The sequence below is a fragment of the Penicillium mononematosum genome (genome assembly GCF_028829835.1).
Source record: "Penicillium mononematosum strain IBT 11891 chromosome Unknown utg000003l:1.0-8172316.0:1.0-8177699.0, whole genome shotgun sequence".
NCBI lineage: Eukaryota > Fungi > Ascomycota > Eurotiomycetes > Eurotiales > Aspergillaceae > Penicillium > Penicillium mononematosum.
In genome coordinates this window covers 1,048,210-1,074,797 of record NW_026643273.1, presented here as the reverse complement: position 1 = coordinate 1,074,797, position 26,588 = coordinate 1,048,210, and the positions used below count along the sequence as shown (strand labels likewise).

Sequence of the window (26,588 nt, the reverse complement as noted above, 5' to 3'; positions counted from 1 at the left end):
TAACATTCGTCGTGCATAGGGTAGAGGTCCTCCATCAATCCTCCACTCTTTGTGAGGTGAAAATACAGACTAAGAATGTAATAAAGAGGGCACTGGTCCATACCACAATAGGGGGAGGTATTCATATATAGGCTCCTATAGCGCGTCCACAACTTTAATAGATTTTCGCTTAAACGCCTTATACTCGTCTATCTGATTGCTATCGGCGAAGGAAATATTAGCTAGTAGAGAAGTCGTACTCCTAGTAAGAACTAAATAAGCTATATTCCTCGCTAGAGGCCAGATACAACCCGCGCTATCGAGTAGGCGCCTAGTCCGAACGCGGGCCCTAAACTCCTCCTGTATACGATCGTTCGAGGCACCTAATAAAGCCGCTTTATCTTTAACTATATCTAGCTTAAAGCGATAGCATACCTCGTTTATATAGGGGGAAGACTATCTTATATACTACACTCTCTTACTTTCACTAGGTTTCCAATTACTCGAGGGATATTTTCCATATTAGTAGGCGAATAGTCTGTCGTAAAACCCCACATAGAGTCTCGTCTAAACACCCCGTCTTTATTATAAAGCTACTCATACCCTTTAACTTATTCAAGTAAATTGCGCACTATATCAAATTCTTTCAGATAGAATTAATCGTCGGTTTCTAGATCGGCCTCCGGAAGGGTATCTAGCTCTCGAAGCGACCGAAACGCCAAGTCCGATACAGCGCCTTATCCAAATGAGCGAGGCATAAAATTGCGATAGCTTGGTACGGGGCGCGCATAGAGTGGGATCTAGTGAGGTGGTTGGGCGTATATGAGGCTAGGAGGCCGACCACGGGTTGTCATGTTAAAAGAAAATGATTCCAAGGTCTTTACAGGAAAGGACAAGAGTGAAAATGAGGTTGGTACTGGAAAAGGGGAGAAAAGATGGAATGAGGCTCTTTTTTTATTAGTTAGCTTACATCCCCCAATCACTGCCATAATCAGGCACTCTCATCCGTGACAGACACTCCAATCTTCGCTCTCTAGCACAAAATGCGTTCTCTCTCACATCGGTTCCGCAAAATCAAGAGCACTGGAACGTCTACGTTTAAGACGGTTTTACAATCACATTCACAGTTGGATAATCCCCATACTCAAAACATTGGACAGGCGGATACCCCGCATGTCGACGAAGTTGTCCTCACTCCCACATCAGGAGATGAGCCTAGCGATCTCTGGGACCGCGCAGAAAAAGCTCTGCGAAACAGTCCCGATGATCGGACGAGAAAGATCATGGAGACTTATTTGTCAATTCTGGAATCAGAGCTGGGATTTGAGATTGCGGGGATGGCATCTTCCGATCGCCAGAAGCAGTTGTCTAATTTCACCGTCAACAGAATCCAAGCTCTTGACGAGAAGAAATGGAGGGTTCGGCTTCGCAAAAATCACGTTTCCGTCGAAAGCATCTTAACTGGGATTGCGAACAATGTGCTGGCCGTGAAGGATATCGTCTCCACGGCCGCTGCTGCGGATCCGCATGTTGCACTGGCTTGCGCAGGAGTCACAGTAATTTTATCGGTAGGCTCAGCTGTCTTTTTTCCTGTCTTTCAATCATGCGTAGTGAAGGGGATTGCTGAGGCTCAGGCTTAGCTGCTCATTCGGTCAGTGAACGAACACAAGGCGCTGCTGTCCGGCTTTGACTGTACGTCGAAACTGATCTGCCAATTCAATGTGATGGAGAAACTATACATGTCGCGCAAAGATGTTATTCTTGCCAGCGCGGACGATGCTGCCCGGTTTGCCACTGAGTTCGAAGCCAGTATGCTGGATCTCTATTCAAAAGTCCTGGAGTTCCAGGCCCGAGCTCTGTGCCACCTCTCTAGACACCCCATCCGACAGAGATTCAGCGAGACATTTGAAGTCGACAGTTGGAAGGAAAAACTAGCTGATATTAAGGACTCAGAAACACTGTGTAGGAACTTCACTTCTGTCATTGACTCAGTGAAATTGCACAGCGGCCTGGAAAAGCATGAGCAAAGCCTTTCAAAGGTGCGGGAAAACACCGATAACATCTTGGACAGCCTGAGAAGGCAAACCGACCCTCAAACCGCTTCTGCGCGGGATGAGTTTCTCAAGGTGCTTTATACTTCCTGTTACGAGGACCACAAAGACAGAAACCAGGAGGCAGTCCAGGGCACGTGTGAATGGTTCACAAATCATCCTCTGTTTCAAGGGTGGAGGAACAATACATCATCCTGCTTCCTTTGGGTTTCTGCGGACCCTGGCTGTGGGAAATCAGTGCTGGCAAAAAGTCTAGTCGATCACAAGATCCGAAGGTCTGAAAAGCAGATCATTTGCTATTTCTTCTTCAAGGATGATCATACGGAGCAAAAGAGTGCAGTAAATGCCTTGTGTGCCATACTACGCCAATTGTTCCTCCAGAATGAGAAGCTTTTACACGAATCCATACTCGGCGATTTTGGGAGAGATCCCGGTTGGCTTACCAAGTCTTTCTCGAGCTTGTGGGACTTGCTAGTCAAAGTGGCGAGCGACCCAAATGCCGGGGAAATCGTTTGTGTTCTAGACGCTCTAGATGAGTGTGAAGGTGGTGGACGTTCTCAACTTATCCAAGCTTTGAACAGATACTACCGCAGGAGAGAAGAGCAAGTCGTTATTGAAATTCCTAGTCACGAGTCGACCATACGCCCATATACAGCGCGAGTTTCAGCCTCTGAAGAACCGTGTGCCAGAAATCCACCTGAGCGGCGAAGACGACGTTGAGACGGAGAAGATATCCGATGAGATCAATCTGGTCATCCACAACCGCGTCGAGGAAATGGGCGATCGTTTGCAGCTTGAAAGTCACGAACGAGTGTTTCTTCGCAATCAGCTTCTGCTGTTCTCTCATCGGACGTATCTCTGGGTTACTCTGATATTTGACGTGATTGAGAACAGCATCAGCTACACGAATGCGAGAGTACAGGAGATCATCCACACACTCCCAAGGACAGTCGACGAAGCGTACGAGAATATCCTGGCTCGGAGTCCCGACCAGGAGAAAGCCAAAAGACTGCTCCATATTGTTGTGTCTGCTGTCAGGCCCATGACACTCAAAGAAATGAGGATTGCCCTTGCAATACGCCCAACTGACCGCACATACGAGGATCTCGATCTCGAATCGGAGACACGGTTTCCCACCGTGGTGAGAAATCTGTGCGGGCTTTTCGTGACAGTCATCGATTCAAAAATATATCTGTTGCATCAGACCGCAAAGGAATTTTTGGTGAAGAAGGCAGAGGCAGGAGATACATTAACACCACGGACGGAGCCCAGATCCTCAACAAATTATTCGACTGTCGAGAATCGGCCACATAGTGATATCGCATTCTCCCACTGGAAGCATTCTTTGGTCCCAACCGAGTCAAACAGTATCTTAAATGAGATATGCATCGCATATCTCTTGTTTGAAGACTTTGAGTCCTGCTCGAACCCGAAGCAGGATATCGGGAAATATACTCAAGAACATGTTTTCTTAGAATACGCGGCCAAGAACTGGGCCGAACACTTCCGTAAGGCGGCGAGCGAAAGGCAGTCGGCGACTTTAGAATCAGTGATTGAAGTGTGCAGGGTAGGTTCCTGGCGGTTCAACATGTGGTTTTCTATATACCGCGGAAACAAGCGTTATCTCCCGCGGGATTGGGAAGAGTCTCACTTCTGCGACCTTTTGTTGGCATCATATTTTGGCCTAGACTTAAGAGTCAAGGCTATAATAGACGCTACTGGTCTAGACACCACTGGTCAAGGCTCGAGTGACAAGGAATCGCACTTTTGTAGGTCTGCTCTGACATTGGCAGCTCAAGGTGGACACGAGCGAGTTGTGAATCTACTCCTAGATGCGGGGGTCGGTGGTGAACCCTCTGGCATCAATGGTGGGTCGTATGAGCCTCTGGTGAATGCTGCTAAGAATGGCCATGTCCGGGTAGTGGAGATCCTTCTGAGCCGGGAAAAGGCTTTCCTAGATACAGAATGCCTTTCAAAATCTAGGGCACTCTGCAAGGCAGCAGAAAATGGCCACGAGGCAGTTGTGAAGCTTCTGCTAGCCTCCGGAGCTAATGCGGAAGGTGATTCCCGGTATGGATCACCGCTCTTATCAGCCGCCGAACTTGGCCATGTGGGGATCGTGAGGCTCCTGCTGAAACAAGAAGGCATTGACCCGACACGGCAGAATGCAAAGGGCAACACACCACTTATTCTGGCTGCAACAGGCGGTCACGATACGCTAGTTAAACTTCTTCTCTGCGTCGATGGAGTTGACCCAAATTGCCGGAATCGTGCCGGCTATTCGCCTCTGTCCCTGGCTGCAATGGGAGGCCACACAGAAGTGGCCAAGCTTTTGATTGCAACAAACGCTGTCCAACTTGACATGAGAGACTCCGAGCAGCGAACCCCACTGGTCTCGTCTCTCGGAGCAGGGCACGATTCAATATGCAAGCTCCTCCTCAACAGTGGCGCACAAGATGTTGGATGGGACGATATCCATCCAGGTGGGCGCACCGCATTGTCAATCGCCGCTGAGCTCAGTAACGAGGCTATATTCGATCTCCTCTTAGGTACGGGAAAGGTGAACCCGAATTCCAAGTCCACATCCAATCGTACGCCGCTTTCATATGCCAGTGAGAGTGGAGCCACTGAAATTGTAAGGCGGCTTTTAACTACAGAAGGCGTGGAACCTGACCTCGCCGACACCAATTATGGGCGAACACCGCTCTCATGGGCGGCAGCCAAAGGTCATTTCGAGGTGGTTCAGTTGTTGCTGGACTCAACTGGGGTTGATGTGAGCTCTCGTGATTTCACTTATGGACGCACGCCGCGCGAATGGGCCCTTGCGCAGAAGCATTCAGATGTTGCTCATATAATCCGACAGAAAGAGATGCGAGAAGCGCCGGACGATGTATCTGAGGAAATGATGTCTCCTGGGTGTGATGTCGATGATGATGTCGTTTTGCAGTCCACGCTGCCAGGGCCCGAGCGGGCTTTGGTGTTACAGGGAGAGGGGCACAGAGATGGTAAGGTGCATGTTGTGAAGGTATGATGACATTGAGTAGTAGAAGCTAAGTCCTAAGCTATGAAAGAAGTTCAGCAGGTATTTACAGATTTAACATTTGCGTAGTAGTGAAAGGTCGTTTCGTGGTCCTGGTGTACTCACCTGGGGTTGATGTGAGCTCTGCGGATTTCATGCCCTAACCACTTGGCTTTATGCTTTTCGCCCAATACATTTAGAGACTTGGTCATCTGTTTCACACATGGGATATTCCACCAGACCTTCCCTTGCAAATGTTTGTCTGTTTCCATCTTGAGCTTTTGTTTGTCGTTTGCCATGTTATATGTCGACATGCTAGAGCGCCTTGATAAATTCAGTTTGCCGTATCATATGTAGCCTTTTCCCTTTGATTCATCTTGCATACTTACACGGAAGTGCCCTTACCCTCTTGCTCCTACTTCTATCGCTATCCTCTCACACTTTCATCACTGTTCAGTTACTCAGTTACTCAGTTACTCATATTGTCTCAGCAGCCAATTAACCCTGGTCTCTCGCCCTGATATCTTCTTACTTCTGCAGCTTTCTCTCAAGCCTGGAAAATCAGTGTCCTTCCTCTGTTTCTTATACTTCGATATCAAACCAACTTAATTCTCTATCTGCAATTTGCCTGGTGAGCTCTCAAAAAGGATATCTTTCATATAGTTACTCTGTGTTCACAGGGAGCAGTGATGTCTGGGAAAAAGCGATCTCGGAAAGAAGGTCAGACACGCCAAACCAATGCAAGCAAACGTCAACAGCAAGCCCGTGATCAAGACATCCGGCAACAATTCGAGATTTTCCAAGATCCAAACTACGTAGACGACCGAGGAAGATGTCTTGTGTGTGGACTTGTATGCTCCGCACGTACACTGCAACTGCTGAAGCAACACTTTTCCAAATGTCCCGGCCCTGGTCTTCGCAAGCCGACACCTGAAGAGACACGGACTCATTTTGTCATTGAAGCCAAAGAGGGATTCTCAAAAAAACGCGCTACATGCAAGCACTGTGGCTCTGAGATGCAAGAAAGGAACCTTGTTCAACACCTCATGAAGTGCCCAAGCACAGACCTGCAAGATACGTGGTTCAAGGTTGGGACCACTTCTTGCCACGGCTGCGGAGAAGAGGTCTCAAACCAAGAGCTGCCCAATCACAAACTCGCTTGCTCTGGGGTGGGGACTTACTGCGGCCGCTGCAACAAGTACGTAACCCGAGGCTTGTTACCGGAGCATTTGAAGACTTGTCAGCAGGAGAATTGGCATTGTTGGCATTGCAACAAGTTTAGTATCCCATTAGCCGAAAAGGAAGAGCACAAGCGGACCTGCTCCCGGTTTAAATGCAAGCATTGCTTCAGGATCTTTCCTATCGGAGAGAAGTTAGAACATCAGAGCATCTGTCAAGCGTGGACCTGCCAATTTTGCCGTGTCAAAATGACCAAAGATGATAAAGTAGAGCATCTTCGAACCTGTGATCATCGGCCGTGCGGCCACTGCGGCGAGAGAATCCCAGTCAGCGAACGGGAGGCTCACAAAGGACACTGTGGCAGGTGGAAATGTATCCGCCGTTGCGGCGTAACAACAGCACGAAGTGAGAGACATGCTCATGCCGCCGTATGCCCACGTTGGATCTGCTGCCATTGCAGGCAGAACCTGCCGAGGTCCGAACGTGACCATCACCAACAGCAATGTTCCTCCCGGAAATGCGGCGGATGTGGAAAGTACATGTCAAGGGAAGACTTCGAGGTACATGATTGCGGGCTATGGAAATGCTCCCGATGCAAACAAAATCGTCTGCCAGTGGCAGAAAAGCCGCAGCACCTCGAGACCTGCAATTTCCACAACTGCATCGCCTGCCACATGGCCAGAATCCCCGATCACGAGTTCGAAGCCCATAAAAGGGCGTGCCAGTACCGTTGGTGCTCTCGTTGTGAGAAGGGCCTGATCCCTGTGGAAATGGTAGAGCAGCACCGGATGTCATGCAACGCTTGTCATAGCTGTGGCGAGCCTAATGGCTCAAGAGCAGACGGCCACATATGTCTGGTCGTAAAGTGCCCAAACTGCAGAACCCGCGTAAAATCCGACGAGCTTCCTCAACACCTTCTTACCTGTCAAGTTGCGGTCTGTGATACCTGCAACAGACAATTTTCCAATGCCGCCGTTCTCGAAGAACATCGAACTGCCGGTTGTCTCGCACAAACTCAACAGCCCTCAGAAAATAACCCCCATTCCATGAGTCTGAGCATCTGGAAGTCAACGCCGCTTGAGAATCTGCCTGAAGGCTACACATTTGACTGGTCGAGTGCGAGTTTTCCATTAACGCCCCAAATCCGTGGCGTCATGGAGGCCTGGAAGGCCAGGCCCAAGACCATAGCCATCGGGGACTTTGAATATTTTCCAAGCTTTCTATCTATTCTTAGACACCAAGCAGCCCTGGAGTTCTCGTTGGCAAATGCCAACGGGAGTGGATTGTTCCCCCAACCACCATCGACCACGAGATGCCAATCGGGCAACTTGCCGCTCTGATACGATCTACTTATGACAAACGACGAGAAGCGAACCCAGCATTGAGCTGTGGGGAGTTCGGTAGAGCGATGATGATGTTCCAGAAATTCTACGGTCGAGGTGACTGGACAAAGCAGACGCCGGGTCGCACATGGATGGAGATCGCCAAATTAATCGAAGACTACACGAAAGTATGTACTAACCAACGTCAAATGCTAGTCTTGTGCAAGTAAAATATCTGACTGGGAACAGAGACATGGAAAAATAGACCTCTTTCTCGAATGGGGCACTTCCAATGGAGATTACCAGTGTCTCAGCCATGGCTTGGAATCTGTCGGCAAGGGGAACCTTCTTCCACCGAAACCCATCTGGTCGGAACGGCCATACGGATGGTGGTCAACAATAAGACAGCGTCTTGGTTTACGCGCCGCGCAGGCTCCACTGGGGCTAGGTGACATTTACAGAGCTGTTTTCCCTGAGGACGCTGGGTTTGCCGACGATTGGCATAGGTCTGATGTCGACACGACAATGACTATCAGACTCATTGAAGAGTACTTTCGCCGCGCTGCTGACAAGTCAGCCGCTGGGCAGATTGATTCATATTTCAAGCCCATTTCGCCAGAGGCTGTGGAGCCCCAGGTTCAGCAACTCAATATCAGTGAGCGTGATGATGATGATGATGATGAAGAAGAGAGGTGGATTTGTTTGTTTCACGGGAAGATGTGTAATACGGATGATGAACTAAGCGAGGACGGTGACGAGGAAGAAGATGAGATGACGGATGAAGAGACGTCTGACAGGGAGGAGGAGATGCCTGACAGGGACGACGAGGTCTGATAGGGGAGAATAATTCCTAAAGAGTAATTCCTAGACCGATCCAGCATTATCAATATGAAATGCAGCTGTTCAGCTGTTCTAGCTGCGTATTCAAATTCCCCAGATAATCAATCTGAAATGTTACGATAGTTGATCAGCGTAAATAGGCTCTCGGGAAATCATATCTGGAATCAAGACTACTTCCTTCTAGTTTCCTATCGTTGAGTATGCGAGTATACCATATGGAGGTGGTCAACTTTCCAAATTCGGATGGCGTAGGGTTGATTACGTCCACACTACCTACATGTGTGTACATACATGAATCTATAGATGTATACATACAAATCTTAGGCACTCTTCATTTGTAGATACATTCATAAACTAAACTAGTTTTGGGTATGGTATTCGCACTTAAATTAGTTTAATACATCTTACGCTAGATGATGGACTCCAATAGTAGACCGTGCAAGCCATCATAAAAGGTTTAATAAGCATGGGGGATGGGGAGGTGGGTGCTTTCAATGAGCAAGCCTGTATCATCATCATGATATGCACTTGATTTCATGAGATTTGGACAGTATCTGAGGTAGGAGTAACAGAAAGGGAAAGAGGAGTTATGTTGTCATGCTCTTATATACAGTTCGAACAATGATATATCCTCTTTCAGTCTCCAATATATCTGCTGTACAATGTACAACGTGCGACTAACGATTGATATATCGGAAATTGGGACTACATGACCCCAGATCAGACCAACACCCTCCTCAATCCCTCGGTGCCTCCAAGCACTCTCCTCCCTGTAACAGGACATCTCCCCTTGCCGCTCTCCCATTTACCAGATCGTTTACGGGGACCTTCCTCAGAGTCATCCCCACTAGGGCCCTTCTTCGTCTCTTCGTCATCACCTATGATCTCCTCTTCCCACGGTGCGCCAGCGCCCTCGCCGGCCATGAAATCCAGTTGGCGCTGGTGCTCACCGTTCAGCCAATGGAAGATGCACACATAGCAGAACACGTACCCCGTCTGGCAAGCAGTCGGGTTAACGAGCGCGCCCATGCAGACAGGGCAAGTATTTGCGCTCGAGGGATCAGCCGGAGGCAAAGATACAGTGTAGATAGGAAGGTAAGAAGTCGCGGAGATAGGGGGCTGGTGGCGACGAGGAGGCTTGAGTGCTGGCTTAAGATCACCAGCAGCGTTCTTCTTCTCCTGCTCTGCCTGCTTCTTGGCTTTTTCTTTCTCGTCTTGGATTGACGATTTCCGTCGCTCCGCAGGAGAAGTCAAGCCTGCCACAACGGGCGCTGGCAAATCCAGGACCTCAGTCGCCTTACGAGCGAGCTGGCGAGAGAAGTCACTTGCATGCCACCATTCTAAGAACTTCAGGGCGAAGATCGAAGCGGGAAGGAAGTAGCGCAGCGAGCCCAGAAGCTGAGTATGAAGGTTCTGGGGACTAAGGAGACCTAGAAGACCACCACCGGGTCTCTGAGATCTCCCGGTGCCGGGGCCGGGCTTGGGATCTAGCACTGCGGCGATGGCGCGGTGGTCTGCGGCGCCAAGGCGGCGAATGCGCGTGCCGATAAGCCACAGGAACGGGGAGGAGTACTTTGTGTTGTCGAAGAGGTAGGCGAGGTTAAATGCCAGGACGGAGAAATAGTATGCCGCATTTACGGACGGGTAGACATTTCGCAGGAACCACTTGTAGTAGAAGAAGATGCGCTGGCGCAGCGACGGGTTGGCCGGCAGGTCGTCGCTGGGGTTATATCGTGGGCCGCCGCTGGTGACCAGAGATGCTTGTGGCGCGGCATGAATGTCGTATCCTTCGTCTAACTTGCGTTTTAGGTAAGGGATGCCAACCATGACGAACAAGTTCTTCCAAATGTCCGTCGAGTGTAGCTTCAGGGCCTCGCGCACGGGGCCTGCGGCGCCGACCTGGGCGCGCGGGATCTCGCCATTCTTGGTGCGGAGGACGCGCTCACGTTTCAGGGAGTAGAAGTTTTCTGTGAAGGAGCCGCCGAAGGTTCGCAAGTAGTAACGTTCGACTATTAATGAAAGGAGGGCGTAGACTTCGTCGTAAGAATTGAGAATCCGGAGGAGGTAGCGCGGGTGGCGGTGTGTTGCGACTGCGAGAAGATAACGCAAAGATGGAGGAAGAAGATCCGAGAGCTGTTGCTCAGCGAGGAGTTCTGTTGTCGAGCGAGATCTTCGCGTTAGTGATTCCAATCATGTATGGGGGGTTCCCCGTGTCTGGGGTCTCCATCTCCGCGGGGAAGCATCAATCGACTTACCGAAGAGCGATGGCTTTTGCTCATCGAACTCCTGTTGAAGGCTAGGAAGGTACTCCATCGTCAGGAGTGCCAGTCATCCTTATCAGGGTGGTGTTTGAAGAGAGAGACGGAGAGGAAGAGTGGCCGGAACCAGTGATCATATGCCGAGGCTCAACTTATCCGAGCTGACTACGTCGTTCTGGGCACCTCCAGGGCTGAGTAGATCCATCCCACGCCCTACATTCATCAGGGAATTAATTACAACTTCAACATTTAACATTTAACATTAAATACACACATAATATTGTACACCGGAGAATATATGCTAGATTATTTTACAACGTGATCCATCGTCAATCAATTTTCCCGAGCAAGTGCCTCCTGGCACTCAGTCCAGAGCGGCATGTAGAAGCTTAGAGATTCTTCATCTCGGTCCTGTAGTGTCGGATCCGCCACCAAAATACAATGCATAATGGCTGTCACGATCGGACCTTGTAGCACGATGGCAGGGGACTCTTGATTCATCAATGGTACCCCCGTTGACAGACACTCGCGCGCTCGCACTTCCTCGCCCAATTCGGCATGCAGCTTGAACAGCTGCACGTAATCCTCTTGTGTGCGATTTACACCTTTCAAGGGAAACTGCCGCCACAGTCGCCAGAAACCGTCGTAGTCCCCGCATTGGAATAATGTCACCATAAGCTGACGCGCATCTACTGCGTCAAATGGAATGTTGGCCGCCGCGAGTATCTTGGACAGCCGAGACAACGTTTGTTTCTGAGACTCAGTCTGTTGAACCACAGACGAACTTGGAGAGCCCTCTTCCTGGTGCAATTCACTCAGGTTAGAAGCTGCTGTTTTGGGTGCGCAGACTGCTTGATAGAGTATATTGAAGATCCTCATGTTCAAAATTGGCACACCACGGAGGCTCAAGCGATCCAACACTAACAAAGCAAGCTCCATATCAGCCTCTGGGGAATGAGTCTCAGACTGCTTGGTGACAACACTCGCTGTTCTCGGCGTTAGAAGCGCAGAAACAACATCGAATCCAAGGTCATCCGGAAGGTCATACCCGTCGCGAAGAAAATCAGAGAATGTGCTAAAAAGCGCATCCTTGGTGTAAGCTGGGTGTTGTCGAGACACAGCAATGGAGAACAATTTCAGCCGAAAAATGGCTTTTTCCTGTGCGGAAAACCTCGCGGCGTGGTTGGTATAGAAGAGCCGTAGAAAAAGAGTGGACTGGCGATCATTTGGGCCGCTCCCAAGCTCATTTCGTGCACTATCGGCCGGAAGTTCAGCCAGAATCTGAAGCAAAGAGGTCGGTGTCAATTGGGATGCAACTTCAGCTGCGTCGCCTGGAAGTGCGGAGGACGGAGTTCCCACACCAGGAAAACCAGCTTCCAACCCAGACTCAGCGGAGTTCATGGCAGATAGTGCGAGTCTACGCATGGTATGAAAGCCTCTCTTTTGGCCAGGGATGGAGCCAAATCCATCGGACGTAGACCTGGGTGGTCCAGCACCAGTCTTAGATAAATCTTCTGTGCTCTCCCGGACGTTCTTGCGTCCTTCGCGGGCTAGAGTAGCCTCCCAAAGACCATCAAGGTCGACATCGGCCCGCTTCTCCTCGGTGAAGATCTGGACAACCACACTAGTCCCGAGGTCCAGATTACCAAATCCCTCAAGTCCAACATCGCTCAACTGGGTCGTAGTAGCGCCTTTGTCCACCATACCTGCGTTCACACAGATCCATCCTGTGGTGATTCCATCATCCTTTTCGTCGACCATTGCGCCTGATGCGCTGGCGGCGCGCGCTCTCTTGGCCTTTCGGCGAAGCTTTATTTTCAACTCGTTGCGTCCCAATAAGCCGTCAGCGTAGGGAGACAATTTGTATTGGCTTCTCAGCCAGCGACAGAGACGATCCGCAGACACGTTTAGATGCTTCACACTGCGAGCAGTTCCGATGACCATGATGACATTAGCACCGAGAGCTGCAGGGATTTCGAGGCCGCGTAGGTCAAAAAGCCTGAGATCATCCAATCCCAAGTCCTTATACGTATACTCCAATAGAGTCGAGAGCATCTCTGGCGAATCGTCTGGGATCTGGGGAAGATGGGCCTCGGTCAACGGGCGCTCTTTAACGGTCGGCGCCTCTTCCTGCAGATACCAGGGGACATGCTGTGATGAAGCTGGCGTATTGGTTTCCGAGTGTGCTGGTGGCTCCTCTGGTTCAGACATATGACGGTCAAGCTGGTTTAAACTTGGAGGGCGATCCGACCGCAGCACAGTTACGGCGGAGAAAGCTCTTGGGTTGGACATCGAACGGGAGGAAAGAGGAGATGATCGTGGCATTGGGATGCCGGAAACGGAAACGAAGGACCGCAGCACCTCATGCCGACAAGTCTGGCACGCAGCGCCTCGTAAGAGAGCCCTGCTCATGGTTATGGTTATATTGGTAGAGGAAACGGAGACTTGAGTTCTTCGAACAGTTCAGTTCCAACCATGGAAAGTTGGTGATATCAGATAACGGGTGCAAATAGTGCAAACAGCTGAGTCATCCAAAAAAAAGATTCAGGTGGGGGGCAATTATCACAAATCCACGGCGCTGGGATCTCTTCGAGTCTTCAATACCCTGGTGATTTTTTTCAGTCTTGGGTTCTTATTCCTGATTCTGCTCATCAACATGTCGATGGATCTGGATGCCCCCGTCTACTTCACGCAGCAGGAGAAAGTCGCAGCGACGTGAGTTCTTATCGCAACTTTTTTTTTTCTACCTGTTCCTCCCCACCTTTTCAATTCCATATTAATACTTCTTCTCATTTCAGTATTCTCTGCTGCAACTGTGGCGCTGCTATCGATGGAACACTCTCAGCCGGCGCGCTATGCTCGGATTGTATTCGTCTTACTGTCGATGTTGCCGGAGGTGTATGTATAACTCCGTTTGTGGGCTTATCAGAAGAAGCCTTTCTATACGCCTATAATCCGTTCCGGCTAACATGAACTCTCTTCGACTTAATAGGTGCAACGAGAAGCCGTGATTCACTGCTGCAGGGATTGCGAACGGTGGCTGCAGCCCCCCCAACAGCTGGGTCGTCGCAGCTCTCGAGTCGAAGGAACTACTCGCTATTTGTCTACGCAAACTCCGTGGTCTAAACAAAGTTCGAATCATCGATGCCAGCTTCATTTGGACAGAGCCTCATAGCAAGCGACTACGTGTGAAAATCACAATACAAAGTTAGTTTATCCTTACCTGGTGAAGGCTGCCGAGGCATCCCCCAAATCAGCGCATCGTCCAGCCGTGTGATCAAAGCTAACAACCCACAAGCGGAGGCCTTCCAAGGCACTATAGTGCAACAGCAATTTGAGGTTGAATATGTCGTTGCCAATCAGCAATGTGCCGGGTATGCCCCCCCCCCCAAAAAATCTCTCCCTCAACTTCTCCCAACTCTCTCCAACTGAATAATATGAGTGAGATGATACTAATACACTATTTCGTTAGCTGTGCTAAAAGTTACACGCATCACTCATGGCAGGCATCTGTACAAGTCCGGCAGAAGGTCCCTCACAAGCGGACATTTTTGTACCTGGAACAGCTTATCCTCAAGCACAACGCCCATAAAGATACTGTTAATATCAAGGAGGTGAACGAGGGTCTTGATTTCTACTTTGCAAAGAGAAATGAAGCCGAGCGTATGCTTTCATTCTTGTCAAGTGAGTGTTTGCCCCTTTACCTAATAGGTGCAAGTTTACTAACAGCTACAGGCGTTGTCCCATGCACCGTGAAGAAGAGCCATGAATTAATTTCAATGGACATACATACTTCGACAAGCAGCTACAAGTTCAATTTCTCCGTTTCTATTATCCCTATCTGCAAGGATGATCTGGTTGCACTACCGATTAAGCTGGCCCGGTCATTGTCTGATATCAGCCCGCTCGTTATCTGCCACCGGGTAGGCACGTCTATCAATCTTATGGACCCTTGCACTCTCCGGACCGCAGATCTTCCTTCTAGCGTTTACTGGCGCCAGCCATTCCCGAATCTTGCGGATACCACCGAGCTTAGGGAATTCATCATCTTAGACATTGAATCCACCGGCCACACTAACGGTCGCTACCTCCTCTCTGAGGCCACAGTTGCTCGTGCCTCAGATCTAGGATCCAACGACACCACCTATTTCACTCGGACTCATCTCGGTGGTGTCCTGCACGTGGGTGACTCTGTTCTCGGATACCACTTGTCAGGAACCCAGTTCAACAACGATCAATTCGATGCAATTGAGAACAGCAACCAGTACGGCTCGACAATCCCAGACGTCGTCCTTATCAAGAAGCACTACGTCCGCAGCAAGAAGTCCAAGGCCCGCAGCTGGCGCTTGAAGCGCATGGCTCGCGAGCACGAAGAGGAGGCAACTGCTGCCGTTGTCAATGTCCCCACGAACAAGCGCCAGGAGCAGGAGCAAGCCAGAATGGAACAAGATTACGAAATGTTCTTGCGTGATGTTGAGGAGGATCAGGAGCTCCGTCAAACGCTTGATCTGTACAAGAACCGCCAGTACCAGGCCAGGCCAGACCAGATGGATGAGGATGATGACGAGGACATGGATGAAGACGGAAATGCCGTGCCGAAGATCAACATGGACGAACTGCTTGATGACTTTGATGAGCTGAACATGGAGGACAATTAGTAGGTATCTGAATGTTATCATTGACGATCATGGCACTGGTTGGCGTTTGTGTTCTGGGTTTCAGTCAACAAAAAAAGTTTTTTTTCATATCGATATATGCAATGTACAGCATGCAGATGCGAAGTTATCATTCTTTGGACATAACCGTCTCTCTTATAGACTCTTAGAACAGATCAATTGCTCTAAATGCAAATGAATCAAAGTCAGCACACAGCTGGGGTTGTAAAGGTGAGAGTAGATTGTAGGCCGGTTGGAAAGGGAAAGTAGGTGGCAGATTGTAGGGTTATATGGGGTTGACGCAAAATAAGGGGTATGGAAGTTCTGGAAATTTCCGAGATACCATAGCATCGGCTTTTGGGGCGATGCTTTTGTTAGACTTGATTTTACAATACTATGAAGAAGATCATCGCATACATGTAATCAATGTACGAGTTTGATCTATATACACGTAAGACTTTAAAGCTGTCAGGAGAGGTCCAAGAGAGGGCGAAGTGCATAGTGAAACATAAGGGATTAGGAAGCTCTCCAGCAGCAGCAACGAGCTGACATGGAAGTACGGCCTGCGGCCATGGCATCACCAAATACCCGCGAAACATGCCCAATCACTGTGAGCGTCGCATAAGGAGTAGAGAGTACATGCAGCGTTGATTTAGGTATTCCTGATCATTCGCATACAGTGGGGGCATCTGGCCACCTCAAATACGGAATCCATATCCCATGACTCGAGCTGTTGGACGACTAAGCAAGGGAGGTAGGGCAACGCGGTTGGTGGATGAGGGACGTCGACGGGGATAGACGAGGGCGTGATCCTTTCATACTGGAAAGGATGTCAAGAGCTGGGTGCTGATAGATAGATGTTGATAATAGCAAAGTGGAAAGAGAAAATGTTGTCTGTGGGAGCCTAGTCTGCGTTGCCACAGATTCCGTGCTTCCTCCAACGAGGGTTTCCCCCTTGAAGATATTGGTGACACGGAATGGGGATAAGCCCAACCTGGCGGGGAGTGTATACTCTCCGGCAACCAGAGTGGTGTTTCGACCCAAGGTGTCATAAAGGCAGCCTGCGAGGTGTTCGAGATCAAAGCGTTACTCGAACCCGGCCCATCGTCTCAATCGTCAGACGGGGTCGGCTTATGAATCGGGTGTACAATCCTTGGTCTATCAGTGAACCAAGATGTCGTCGCTGTCAAACCCGCCGGAATCGTAGGTCTCGGGTGTAGCAGACATTTCAGAGGCGGCCTGCTCCAACGATTGTGGCGGACGAATATTGGCTACCGGGGCCATGCTGGATGAATAAAGGAAATGCCGGCTGCCGCATGCGACTATATCAATATAGTCAGTACCTCTTTAGCACACAGAAGATATCTCTGCGAAATATCTTACGGGGATGGGTCTGGTTCCACGCCCAAACTCTCTGGGCGGTTTCAGCAGGGCCCCTGCCCTGGTAAACTTCAGGGGGCAGACGACTGTAGACAATGGTCAGTATCAACCCCAGAAGGATCCATCCTCTCAACTTCTTCCTACTTACAAAAAGGCCATCACCGCGCTGAGAAAAATGGTCAGCTGCGGGAGAAACGCGAGCACAGTCCGCGGTATTGCGCATTTTGATGTATATTTAAGATCACTTGCTTTCGGACGATGATTTCTTTGCCTGGAAGAGGGTCTTCCATGTCCTATACTTGAGAGCCCCAAGTATAAGAACAACCTTGGAAGGGCTGCCAAGTGAAGACGGATTGGCGATTCCACATTTTGTTTAAGAATAAGAGATGTTTTAGTAATGGAAAGCCGTGTTGGGAAGAAGAGAAGAAAAGGAGAGTGATGGGACCTCGGGCCCCGGGGAGTTCTTTTCGTTTCTAATATGGCAACATTGAACGTATCATCAAGTCGAGGAAAGAGCCAAGGACATACAAGCTACTACGAGTTACATACATCCAGGGCTATTTACGTATGTAATATATGTACCTATATGTACCTAGGTATACTTCCGAACCTTGCCTAGTTCTATTGGTCCGCTTCCTATTTGGGGGCATATATAGTATACTAATAGTATAGTATATATTAACACCACCTAGGCATTAACCTCCAGATTATAATCTGGCTTTTTACAACCTCCAAAATGCTCGCCTAGATACTCATAACCCGAGACTTAATTCGACCTCGGTATAGTTCTCCGAAATATTGGGCTAAACGTTTGTACCTAGATATACCGCCCTCCAAATTCTGCCAGTTCTGCCAGTCTAAAACTCCTAAAATAGTTAGCGTGTATGCACGTGATCCAGGAGAGTTTAGCAGTCAAAAAGTTATGTACTCAAGGAGATTGCCAAAAATGACCACTAAAAAGACATATGAAAAGACTATTGGAGAAGACTACCTTAGAAGATCACTGAGAAGACTACATATGCACGGCCGTATAAGCGACCGACTATGTATTCATGACAGTATATAATGGGCAGGCGGTATACAAGGCGGTATATCTAAGTACAAAGGTTTAGCCCAATATTTCGGAGGTCCCACTGTATGCGGGCTTTCCTTACTGGCATTGAGTCGGAGAGGGAGGGACCAAGCACCAAAGTGGATAGATATCATGCCAATAGCTACATACATACAGAGTACTATGTAGGTATTATGATTGGGCTTGGTATATTTCCTACATTCTTGCACCGGAATTCGATTGTGTTTCAGACCTCTGGCTGAATTGGCTACTCGTGTACATATCTTAGTCTAGTATGAAGTGCTTTTCTCCTCTCCCCTCTAAAGGATGATCCAGTTCTTCTTTGATTATTGATACTACAAAGAGTACCGGACGTTACGTCTCGGTGATCTAATATTAGAAAGCCGGGCTGTATTAGATCAGATGTAGACAGACCAGAGGCCGTAAAGGCCAATAAGAAAAGAAATGCTCCCATGCACACCTACTCAGAAAATCTTCCCAAGTACACGCTTGGCATCATCAGCCACAGCACCATCCTTCGATCCCTTAACGACCTCATTCTGCTGGAAATGGAACCGCCTTCTCGTAGACTGCGGATCTTTCTTGGGCTGCGGCAGTTCCTTATCCCCATCCCCAGCCGCCTCCAACCGCCTCTTCATCTTCTCCTCATTCTTCTTCGCCATGCCATCAGCAATACGACCACTCTCAACACCCGCGATGAACATCTTAGCTTCCTTGGCTTCGCGGGCATCGGCAATCTTCCTCTTGCTTTCCCTCTCGGATCTCTCTCGTTGTACGGATTGCATAAGATCCTCCCAGGAGTACCGTGAGAGATATTTGATATTCCAGACATCATCGTGATACCCTATAGATTCGTAGGACTGGTCAGTATTCATTGCGAAATAGCAGGGATGTATGAGGCAAAAATGCCGGTAAACTCACAGCTTGACTTCAAACCACCCACGATAGTCGCATTCAAGGTCTCCGCGCAGATCTTAGCCGTCTTCTTGGACTCGAACTCTATCCACCCTTCAGTGTAGAGCTTTCTCTTATTCGAGCGGCTTCGATTTCCCGCTGCAGAGGGGAGAAGAGGGGCTAGGAAGATCTTCGTGATACCCCCGAACCCTCTCTTCTCTAGCATTCCTTTCAAAGCGAAGGGTTTGAGGTATGGCGGGAGAGAAGAGAAGTATATGACACCTGGACGGGTTTTCTTGGGTGCTTTTCCGTTGGCTAGTTTAGACAGCTTGGCGAGCTTGCCCTTTGCCTTGAGCGACTTGGCTGATTTGGTGCTAGGTTGTGCTGAGTCGTCCAGGCTTGCGCCGCCGTCTTCATTGTCGTTATCTTCGCCTTCTTTTTCGACATCCTTCTTGTTCTCCTCCTCCTCGTCTTCGTCGGACTCCGGCGAGAAATCTTTTGTGGTTGTCGTCCGCCGACGCTTCACGGCCCGTCCTTTGCTCTCCACCACATTGGCTTCGGAGTCGTAGCCGCGGTCGCTGCCGCTGGCCTCGTCATCACTTGCCGCGATGTCTAAGAAATCATTGTGTTTGCGGGTCGTCATTTTGCGGGATCCGAGTAGGTAAATACACTTGGTCGTGGGTGGCGGAAGTCTGCAACTTTTTTTATGCGGGTGGTCTGTGCCCTCGGAGTCAAGCCCCGGAACGTTCCAAGGTCAGATCTACTAATCAGCCACACATCAGCCACATATCAAAAGTAAAAAGAGTTATCATCAAATGTATGATCCAGCTTAAAGAGTTTTAAAATAGATTCTACAACAAAAAGAAAAGTCTTTGAAATTCTGTACTGGTGTATCTGAAGAAGCCATTCGGGCTCTGTATGCTAAAAACAACCCTCCCAAGGTATCCACGAACGCCACAGAGAACCAGTATCAAAAGCCCTCATGGTATATGCAAGCAAAATTTGAGAATATGTCACAAGTCTAACTGATGCCCAGCGATCCCTTGGCTCGCTCATATACGTAGAAACTCACTGCAACCATGGGAACGACCTTGACATATCCGATAGTCAACCCAACCCAGAAGCCTCTGAACCCTCTCTCAAGCCAAATTGCGCGGGCCGTTTCTACCATTCCAAGTCGGCGTCCATCACCCACTGCACCACCAACTTGCATCCGCCGACGGAGGACCTCCACTGGGTATGACGAAGTCTGCGAAACTAGACCGGCGACAGCACCGGACAGAAGCTCCGACGTGGTATTGAGCTGTGGTCGTTTAGGTCGATCCGCGGGGTTTTTTGACTCTTTTCTTCGTCTCAGGGTATAGCGCGCCACACTTGGGTGGCGGAACAAATCACCCACGGTGTCATGGGTGAGGAAAGACATTCCGGCGTATGGGAGCATCCCGAGGATCGTCGGGGAGAAGCCGCGGTAGAAATTGGCAAGTCCGGTGCGCGGGACAACTTTTGAAACGGCCGATGAAGCGCTTTCGGCAACAGCAACGGAAGAAGACTCCGCCGCCGCAGCAGAGCGGGTTGATGGGGGTTGGACTCGCTCATGGTAAATTTGCCGCCATATGTCCACCAAGCCTGAGCGGTGCGATTGTCTCAGTTTCGAATGCCATGCGCACGCGCATCAACTCTAATGGGTATGTGAAACAAACAGATGTGACACCGGCTAAACTGCCGGAGACCAAGCGGCGGAACGGGGTCTCATGTTCGCTGGAAGGAATGATAACTGCGCGGATCTGCTCGTATGCGAGGAACTTTATGGCGGCGTATGGGAAAATTCGGAGGAGGGTCACCGAGTGGCCCTTGTACAGGCCCTGGAAACCTTCAGTGCGCTTGATATCTCGAATCGCTGCTGCCAGGCCAGTCCAGCTGCCCGTGTATTTGGCGAATTGAGGATTTGACGCCTGGAAGAGGATCTTCACGCGGTCGAGGGGCGCCACCACTGTCTTGGCCTATACGTCCAGCGCATTAATCAGTATTGAGCTCGCAACGACCTGTCACACATAGAAACTTACTGCACACCCCGCCAACCCTCCAGCAATTCCACTCCTAATCACATAATCCAAGCTACGCTTTTGAACCTTGTTGTCGGCACTCTTCGGTTTGTCCATGGCGGCGGTATTATTTGACACAATTGGTTTCGTAGCGCCGCCAAAAGGCGACGATCCCGGCTGTGCGGTCTCGCTCATCGGAGCGGGCTGCGGAGTAGAGACTGGGGTCTTGTGGGGGTCATAGGCATGGTCTGAATGACCCGTCGACATGGAATAGGAAGAGGAACGGAAAGACGAGATTGTGAGACAGCAACCGAGGCTCACAGGAGGGGCGAGAATATCCGGGGCAGTGGCCCTCGTGATCAGTTTCGGCGATACTCAGCCAGAGTTCTCGGGGTACCGGATGATCTTCGGGACGCTCCAACTGTGCATGCAGATGTCTAAAAGTTGAGAGTATAGCACAGCAAGCTTGAACAAAGATTTAAAGAATAATATGACAGTGCAATGGTAAAAGGTGAAAGAAGAATAACGTTCTATGTTCAAATGTTTCCACTGACGTATTTGCGAAGTTCGGATAGTCCAGTTGTTACGAACGAACATTCTGACGTGCCGATACCAGAGGCTTTCCGCGAATAACCGGCGGATTACGGTACTAATACGGCCCGCAAAATCAGCGAGTCCCGAGAAGCCGGTTTGTCATCGTATTTTGCCTTCAGACCTAATCGGGACATGTAGCCGATATCCATCTTCATTATTGTTGGTGACTTGTTCTATGTTATTGCATTGCTTCTAAGCTATTTGACTTCTTCCAAAAAAAAATAAAATAAAATAAAAAAGCCAACAAAAAAAAAGAACTCCCCGCCTCCATGCAGCTCGGAATGTATACTAAGTACAACATACAAAGAATATCGTGGTCGCGTGATATTGTAGAACTGATACCTTCTGAAGGAATCAACCCTTGCGCTGAGCGCGTGTCCGGGTCAAAGGCTTAGCCTGCTTAGTCTGCTTAGCTGCCTTGGTCACTCTGGTGTCATCCGAAACCCGCTTGCGCTTGGCTGGCCGGCCAGGGTCGACATGAAGATGTCCATTCTCGGACAAGGCGGTCGTGTTTTTCCAGCGCAGGCAGCGAGGACCACTCTCGTTCACATCCAGATAGGTCTTGGTCCGGGTTGTCACGCGTTTGGCTGGGATGTCCTCCGATTCGGCTCTATCAGGCGTCTCGGCTAGATATGCCTTGCGATTCTTCATGTACTTGGCGATGTACTCTTGCTGAAGGAGCAGCTCCTTGAGCAACTTAGACTCCCGGTTGCCGCGCGAGTCTAGCCACTCCACGAGCTGTTCGATTGCTTCGGGATCCTCGTAGTAGCCCCATTCACGAGCATTGGACACATGGGTTGGCCCTTCTTCGTGCTTCTTGCGCTCTGCAGGGGTGGTTTGGAAATGCTTCTGATACTGCTTCCGTTGTTCGTCGGTCACGTCGATGAAGCCGGCCTGCTCCATTGCATCTGGGCCTTGCACCCACAGACGGCCATTGGCGTAGCGTGCCTCGGCCGTTGAGCTTTCCGGCATACCCTCGTAGGGCATCGCGTTACGCTCAAACCACCAGTAGCGATTGCAGAAGCGATCCAATCCAAGGCATCGGGTCCGAGGGCAGTCGGTCTCGCGAAGGCTGTTCTCCACAGTCTCGATCTGCTCCTGGAGCTTCTCGATATTGGCCTTTTGCTCATCGATCTTCTTTAAGACTCGCTGGTATTGCTTGGACCCCTTAGGCTGCTTCGCCAAGATCTCCTTTCGCTCCTTCTCCAATTCCTGTTTCCGTTTGCGCTCCAGAGCCCGATCGATTCCTCCACGTAATGAGCGTGGTCTAGGGATATCCTCGTCTTCTGTGTCCCCGACCATTTCAGAGTCCCCTTCCAGTCGCGAATCATCCAAGCCGTCCAGTTCGGGCACCGGTGTAGGTGACTTTCCGGCCTTTTCAGGTTCTGGCTGCAGGGCCTTGCGCTCCTGGTGCAGCTGACGAAGCTCGATGAGTCTGAAAGTTGATGTTAGCGATTGATATAACAATGGTCAAGAATTAACTTACCCTGCTTTGCGCGCCTTCTGATACTCAATTTTCTCCTTGCGCAACTCTGTCATCTGATTGCTGCACTCTTCTAGATAGTTTCGGATGGCCTTGGTCTCCAAACTCAACAAGCAAATCATCTGGAGGGCCTTGGTGCGCAAATTGATGTCGAGGGTTTGATACTGCTCCTGCACGGTGTGCTGTGTAGGCTCGCGATCGAGAGGTGCCAAATGCTTGAGAATGGTGTTGCAGACTTGTTCCGAGCGAGGACGAACAGATAGCTGGTGCAAAAGTCCAACCATTACCAACTGCCATCCACCGTTACGGAAATCGCGTTTGCGAAGACGATCGATCCACCCATAGTCCTCAAACATCTCGCCAGCGCGATGAATCTGTGTCTCCTCTGGTTCGTCTTCATTGATCCGTGCTTTGATGGTGACTGCCTCTTCCTTGGCCAGACTTCCTCTAGTGGTCATTCTCCCGGGCTTCGCCTGCGGCTCTGGAGACTCTTCCTCGGCTTCTTCCTCTTCTTCTTCTTCTTCTTCTTCAGATTCGTCAGAATCATCAACAGGGAAATCTGGGAGTGAGATCTGAACAGCGCCATCATCGTTCGATGAATTGACGAGTTTTTTTAGAACAGCGCAATGCACTTCAACGAAAAGCTCGCACTCCACTTCATCTGACGAAAACCGCATAGCTTGAATAAAATCGTCAAAGGTAAAAGAATCCAGTTGGAATACTTCACAGTAGACATTGAGTGTGTCCCAAGTCTCAAGGAGCAATCCCACTGTTTCCGGCTCTAGGTCATCAGGCAGAAGGTTCTCCGCACCGTCGTCTTCAGACTCACCCACCATCATAAACTTCAGGGTTGGTCGGTGTTGCTTTTCAGGATTAGGAGCAAGGTCCAGATCTTCGATAGGATACTTGACTGGTGGCGGGGATGGTGCTCTCGGCTCGTTCTTGACAACCACTGCCGGGAGTCCAGCAAGCTTCCTATCGCCAACCACTGGCGGCTTGGAAGGGCGCAGGGGATTGGAAGGCAGGAGGAATGATGGGTTGCCATTCAGCGACCGCTGATATTCTTGGTATTGCGCCTCCCTCGATTTCGCCATGTCCTGTGCAGACAGTTTCGACTTCTGGCCCTTGACTGCGGGTTTCAACTCGGGCAGCTGCTGAGAAGAAAAGAAACCAAAGAAGCCATCTTGATCCGCTTTCTTCATCGCCTTCTTCTCTGCCACCTTCGCACCATACTGCAAATGTTTAGGTACCTCAATCGGAATCTTGTATGTCTCTGCCACAGATGGCTTGACCAACCAGGGCGCACCTGTCCACGACTCTCTGGTGACGTTGTTTTTGATGAACCCGCGTAGCATCAACTTAGTGAATGCCTTGCGATCGCGTGTGATGTGGTCCTGATCCAGCAGGGCCTCTTCATTTTGTCGATCAAGGATCTTGACCAGATACCTCGCAAAAGCAGGTGTTTTAATGGTTCCATCGGCATATAACTGCTCTGCAAAGTTTGCCTTGTCTCTGATGGTACCATGAAGCCGAGTACTATCATCAAGCAAGATGAGAACGGCCTCGCCTGGGTAGAAGTCTGATTTGAATTCCTGTGTTTGTTAGATCAGGATCACTTATTAATAAATGACGGGGTCATCTCACTTCATAGATTTCATCCACTGATACAGAGTGTCGTTAGCTTGATTCGGACTAGGAAAGACAGGAATAACATACCCAGGCTGTCCACCCTCGAAACTATAGAGAACTGGATTCTGCGCAGAATGGGTTCTCTCAGCGCATCGGGGAAACTGTTGTTGACTTCACGCGATTCCTCCGTCTATTCAAGGCTTAGCATATGTCCATAACTTGATGTCCGTGTTATAATGTACCTCACTGCGGAGCGCCTCAAAGAAGGTCAACCCCGAATGGCCGGTGATCTCGCAGATGAATCGGCGTTGTTTGTAGAAATCCATTCGTTGGAGGTAAGGCTCATAGCTGGTGAAGACCTCATTGGTCTCTGGGATAACCCAGACCTAGAAGGAAGAAAAAGGGTCAGCGGGAAAGTCTGCAGGACAGGTAATAGAGATCCATACTTCGGAACTATCATCTTCAATGACAGTTTGCGGGAGGTACTGGACCGGTTTACGTTTGAATAACACCTGTCCATGCAATTGCGTAAGCCTCTTTGTCTCCATAGCATCCACCACTTTGTTCTTGTCGCCTCCGCAACCATTCCATCGGTTAAGGTGTTGCATACCATGATGCTTTAAATATTAATTGTGGACGCGCCAGTCGGCCAGGAGCTACCGTGTGTAGAATCGAGGATCGAGCATGAACGGGACTAAACAAAACGCGATCTTAATTAGTGTGTGAAGCTTGTCGATTGAGTGTGAGAATGGTGGAGGCCGCGTCAGACACGCAATCGGCGGAGGTAACGGGAGTTGCGATATAGATTGTAGGAACTCTAGTTGCTTTGGTGCACTGTTGTGTAGAGAGGGGGCGGTTGTGGGCGGAAAGGAATTGTCGTGATCAGGCCTGGTCGTAGACCAAGAACACGCGAACAGTGGAATAACCATGCGTCGAGACTTCATGCGGACTTACCGGAGTAGAACGCGTCCTGTATAAAGTAGAGGACCAAGCGATTCTGAGAGGATGAACTGTTGTAATATCAGGGGGGAAAGGGAAGCTGTGAATATTTGAAGGTGAAGCAAGAAAGAAGAAAGGTAGACAAAAAGGACGGAGCGGTAGATCATTGCAGGACCGCGAATCGGCGGTGGAAGCTGATTGGTGGAGAGGAGGAGCAAGCGGGAGCCAAAGCCCAGCAGAAAAAAGCACCTGGGCTTTCCTCGGGACCCTCGACTCTCCCTCCTCCCTCGTCACCCCCGACTATCAATTATTTCTTCCTTTCTTTCCCAACTCTACCCGTATTTACCCTCATTCGACTCGTCTAGTTGAGGAGATTCTATCTATACAATATTTATTGCAAAATTTTGAGATATTTCTATTATTCAACGCGATTATCAATTCTCAGTTTCTATTCTCGGTCACCTCCCCGGCCTAAGATCGGAACAAATCAATTTGGACTAACGGGGCCATGTCAACCACCAGCTTTGTTTGTATTTTTAGCATGAAACACCAACCTTTCAACAGTATTCTCTTTGGATTTAAATGCTCAAATCTTATTTGTTCCTCATCCTATGGTTATCTACCTTTTTATACTCAGAATATAATGAGACCTATTCTAAGTAACTATATTGCACTGAAGTATAAGTCGTGATTATCAAAGAGCCTTGGATGAACAACCTATGCCCAACGCTAGCTGATGATTATACATCACCTTTATGACTCTAAAGCAAGCAGATATGATTCGCATGTAGATTTGATACTCCTTCAGCCACGGTGTCACAAGCGCATTGGCCACCCAGATGTCTATCGTTAAGTGGTACTCTATATCTACCTAGGTAAGATTGTTAAAATGGGCCTCGCTTTTATGTGGCATGACACCCTTTGTTGTGATTGTTTGGTTATCACGCGGCTAGGCGTGAATATATGTGCCCAGGTATAGCCGCCACTTATAGTCATTAGGTGTGCATATTTTATATTTTTCTGCTTTTAGAACTGGTTACCTGTAATTGCCCTTGGTAGATTGTCCTAGAATAGCTTGTTAATCACTAGTAGAAAGTGAAAGCACTTGAATAAATGCATGCCTAGAAGAGAAATTCCACACCTGCGGAAATATATATGCTGTAAACATACATGTTGATAGAGAGACAATCATCCTGCCCAATAGGCCAAAGAGATAGAAATATGCCTACATATTTACGCAAACATCGCCATT

The 26,588-nt window shown here is 49.4% G+C and overlaps 9 protein-coding genes across 9 annotated transcripts; 3 read left to right on the top strand and 6 right to left on the bottom strand.

Annotated features, from left to right (window-relative positions):
* Positions 1 to 1,022: 1,022 nt before the first annotated feature.
* N7519_005324 (ankyrin repeat domain-containing protein) lies at positions 1,023 to 5,061 on the top strand (the record flags this gene model as incomplete). The annotated part of the gene is made up of 2 exons (XM_057292100.1): positions 1,023 to 1,166; positions 2,752 to 5,061. 2 exons carry the CDS (start codon positions 1,023 to 1,025, stop codon positions 5,059 to 5,061), a joined length of 2,454 nt encoding a protein of 817 aa, XP_057146911.1.
* A 1,581-nt stretch (positions 5,062 to 6,642) lies between these two features.
* N7519_005323 (uncharacterized protein) lies at positions 6,643 to 8,384 on the top strand (the record flags this gene model as incomplete). Its single annotated transcript, XM_057292099.1, has 3 exons — positions 6,643 to 6,972; positions 7,463 to 7,738; positions 7,800 to 8,384. The coding sequence occupies 3 exons, from the start codon at positions 6,643 to 6,645 to the stop codon at positions 8,382 to 8,384; spliced, it is 1,191 nt and encodes a 396-aa protein (XP_057146910.1).
* Positions 8,385 to 9,110: 726 nt separating this feature from the next.
* pex12 (ubiquitin-protein ligase peroxin 12) lies at positions 9,111 to 10,724 on the bottom strand (the record flags this gene model as incomplete). Its single annotated transcript, XM_057292098.1, has 2 exons — positions 10,646 to 10,724; positions 9,111 to 10,543 (listed from the first exon to the last, which is right to left on the bottom strand). The coding sequence occupies exons 1-2, from the start codon at positions 10,701 to 10,703 to the stop codon at positions 9,111 to 9,113; spliced, it is 1,491 nt and encodes a 496-aa protein (XP_057146909.1). The 5' UTR covers positions 10,704 to 10,724.
* Positions 10,725 to 10,981: 257 nt separating this feature from the next.
* On the bottom strand, positions 10,982 to 13,060 carry N7519_005321 (RsfS/YbeB/iojap family protein; the record flags this gene model as incomplete). The annotated part of the gene is made up of 1 exon (XM_057292097.1): positions 10,982 to 13,060. One exon carries the CDS (start codon positions 13,058 to 13,060, stop codon positions 10,982 to 10,984), a length of 2,079 nt encoding a protein of 692 aa, XP_057146908.1.
* A 244-nt stretch (positions 13,061 to 13,304) lies between these two features.
* Positions 13,305 to 15,306, top strand: N7519_005320 (ribosome-binding protein NMD3; the record flags this gene model as incomplete). Its single annotated transcript, XM_057292096.1, has 6 exons — positions 13,305 to 13,363; positions 13,447 to 13,546; positions 13,735 to 13,855; positions 13,947 to 14,022; positions 14,121 to 14,332; positions 14,384 to 15,306. 6 exons carry the CDS (start codon positions 13,305 to 13,307, stop codon positions 15,304 to 15,306), a joined length of 1,491 nt encoding a protein of 496 aa, XP_057146907.1.
* A 1,158-nt stretch (positions 15,307 to 16,464) lies between these two features.
* On the bottom strand, positions 16,465 to 16,906 carry N7519_005319 (uncharacterized protein; the record flags this gene model as incomplete). Its single annotated transcript, XM_057292095.1, has 2 exons — positions 16,465 to 16,625; positions 16,687 to 16,906. The coding sequence occupies 2 exons, from the start codon at positions 16,904 to 16,906 to the stop codon at positions 16,465 to 16,467; spliced, it is 381 nt and encodes a 126-aa protein (XP_057146906.1).
* A 1,313-nt stretch (positions 16,907 to 18,219) lies between these two features.
* On the bottom strand, positions 18,220 to 19,292 carry N7519_005318 (RNA-binding ATPase activator ESF2; the record flags this gene model as incomplete). The annotated part of the gene is made up of 2 exons (XM_057292094.1): positions 18,220 to 18,599; positions 18,677 to 19,292. 2 exons carry the CDS (start codon positions 19,290 to 19,292, stop codon positions 18,220 to 18,222), a joined length of 996 nt encoding a protein of 331 aa, XP_057146905.1.
* Positions 19,293 to 19,670: 378 nt separating this feature from the next.
* N7519_005317 (coenzyme A transporter) lies at positions 19,671 to 20,958 on the bottom strand (the record flags this gene model as incomplete). Its single annotated transcript, XM_057292093.1, has 3 exons — positions 19,671 to 20,275; positions 20,346 to 20,649; positions 20,713 to 20,958. 3 exons carry the CDS (start codon positions 20,956 to 20,958, stop codon positions 19,671 to 19,673), a joined length of 1,155 nt encoding a protein of 384 aa, XP_057146904.1.
* A 681-nt stretch (positions 20,959 to 21,639) lies between these two features.
* Positions 21,640 to 25,005, bottom strand: N7519_005316 (uncharacterized protein; the record flags this gene model as incomplete). Its single annotated transcript, XM_057292092.1, has 6 exons — positions 21,640 to 22,720; positions 22,772 to 24,360; positions 24,413 to 24,429; positions 24,485 to 24,587; positions 24,640 to 24,783; positions 24,844 to 25,005. 6 exons carry the CDS (start codon positions 25,003 to 25,005, stop codon positions 21,640 to 21,642), a joined length of 3,096 nt encoding a protein of 1,031 aa, XP_057146903.1.
* Between the last annotated feature and the right edge of the window lie 1,583 nt (positions 25,006 to 26,588).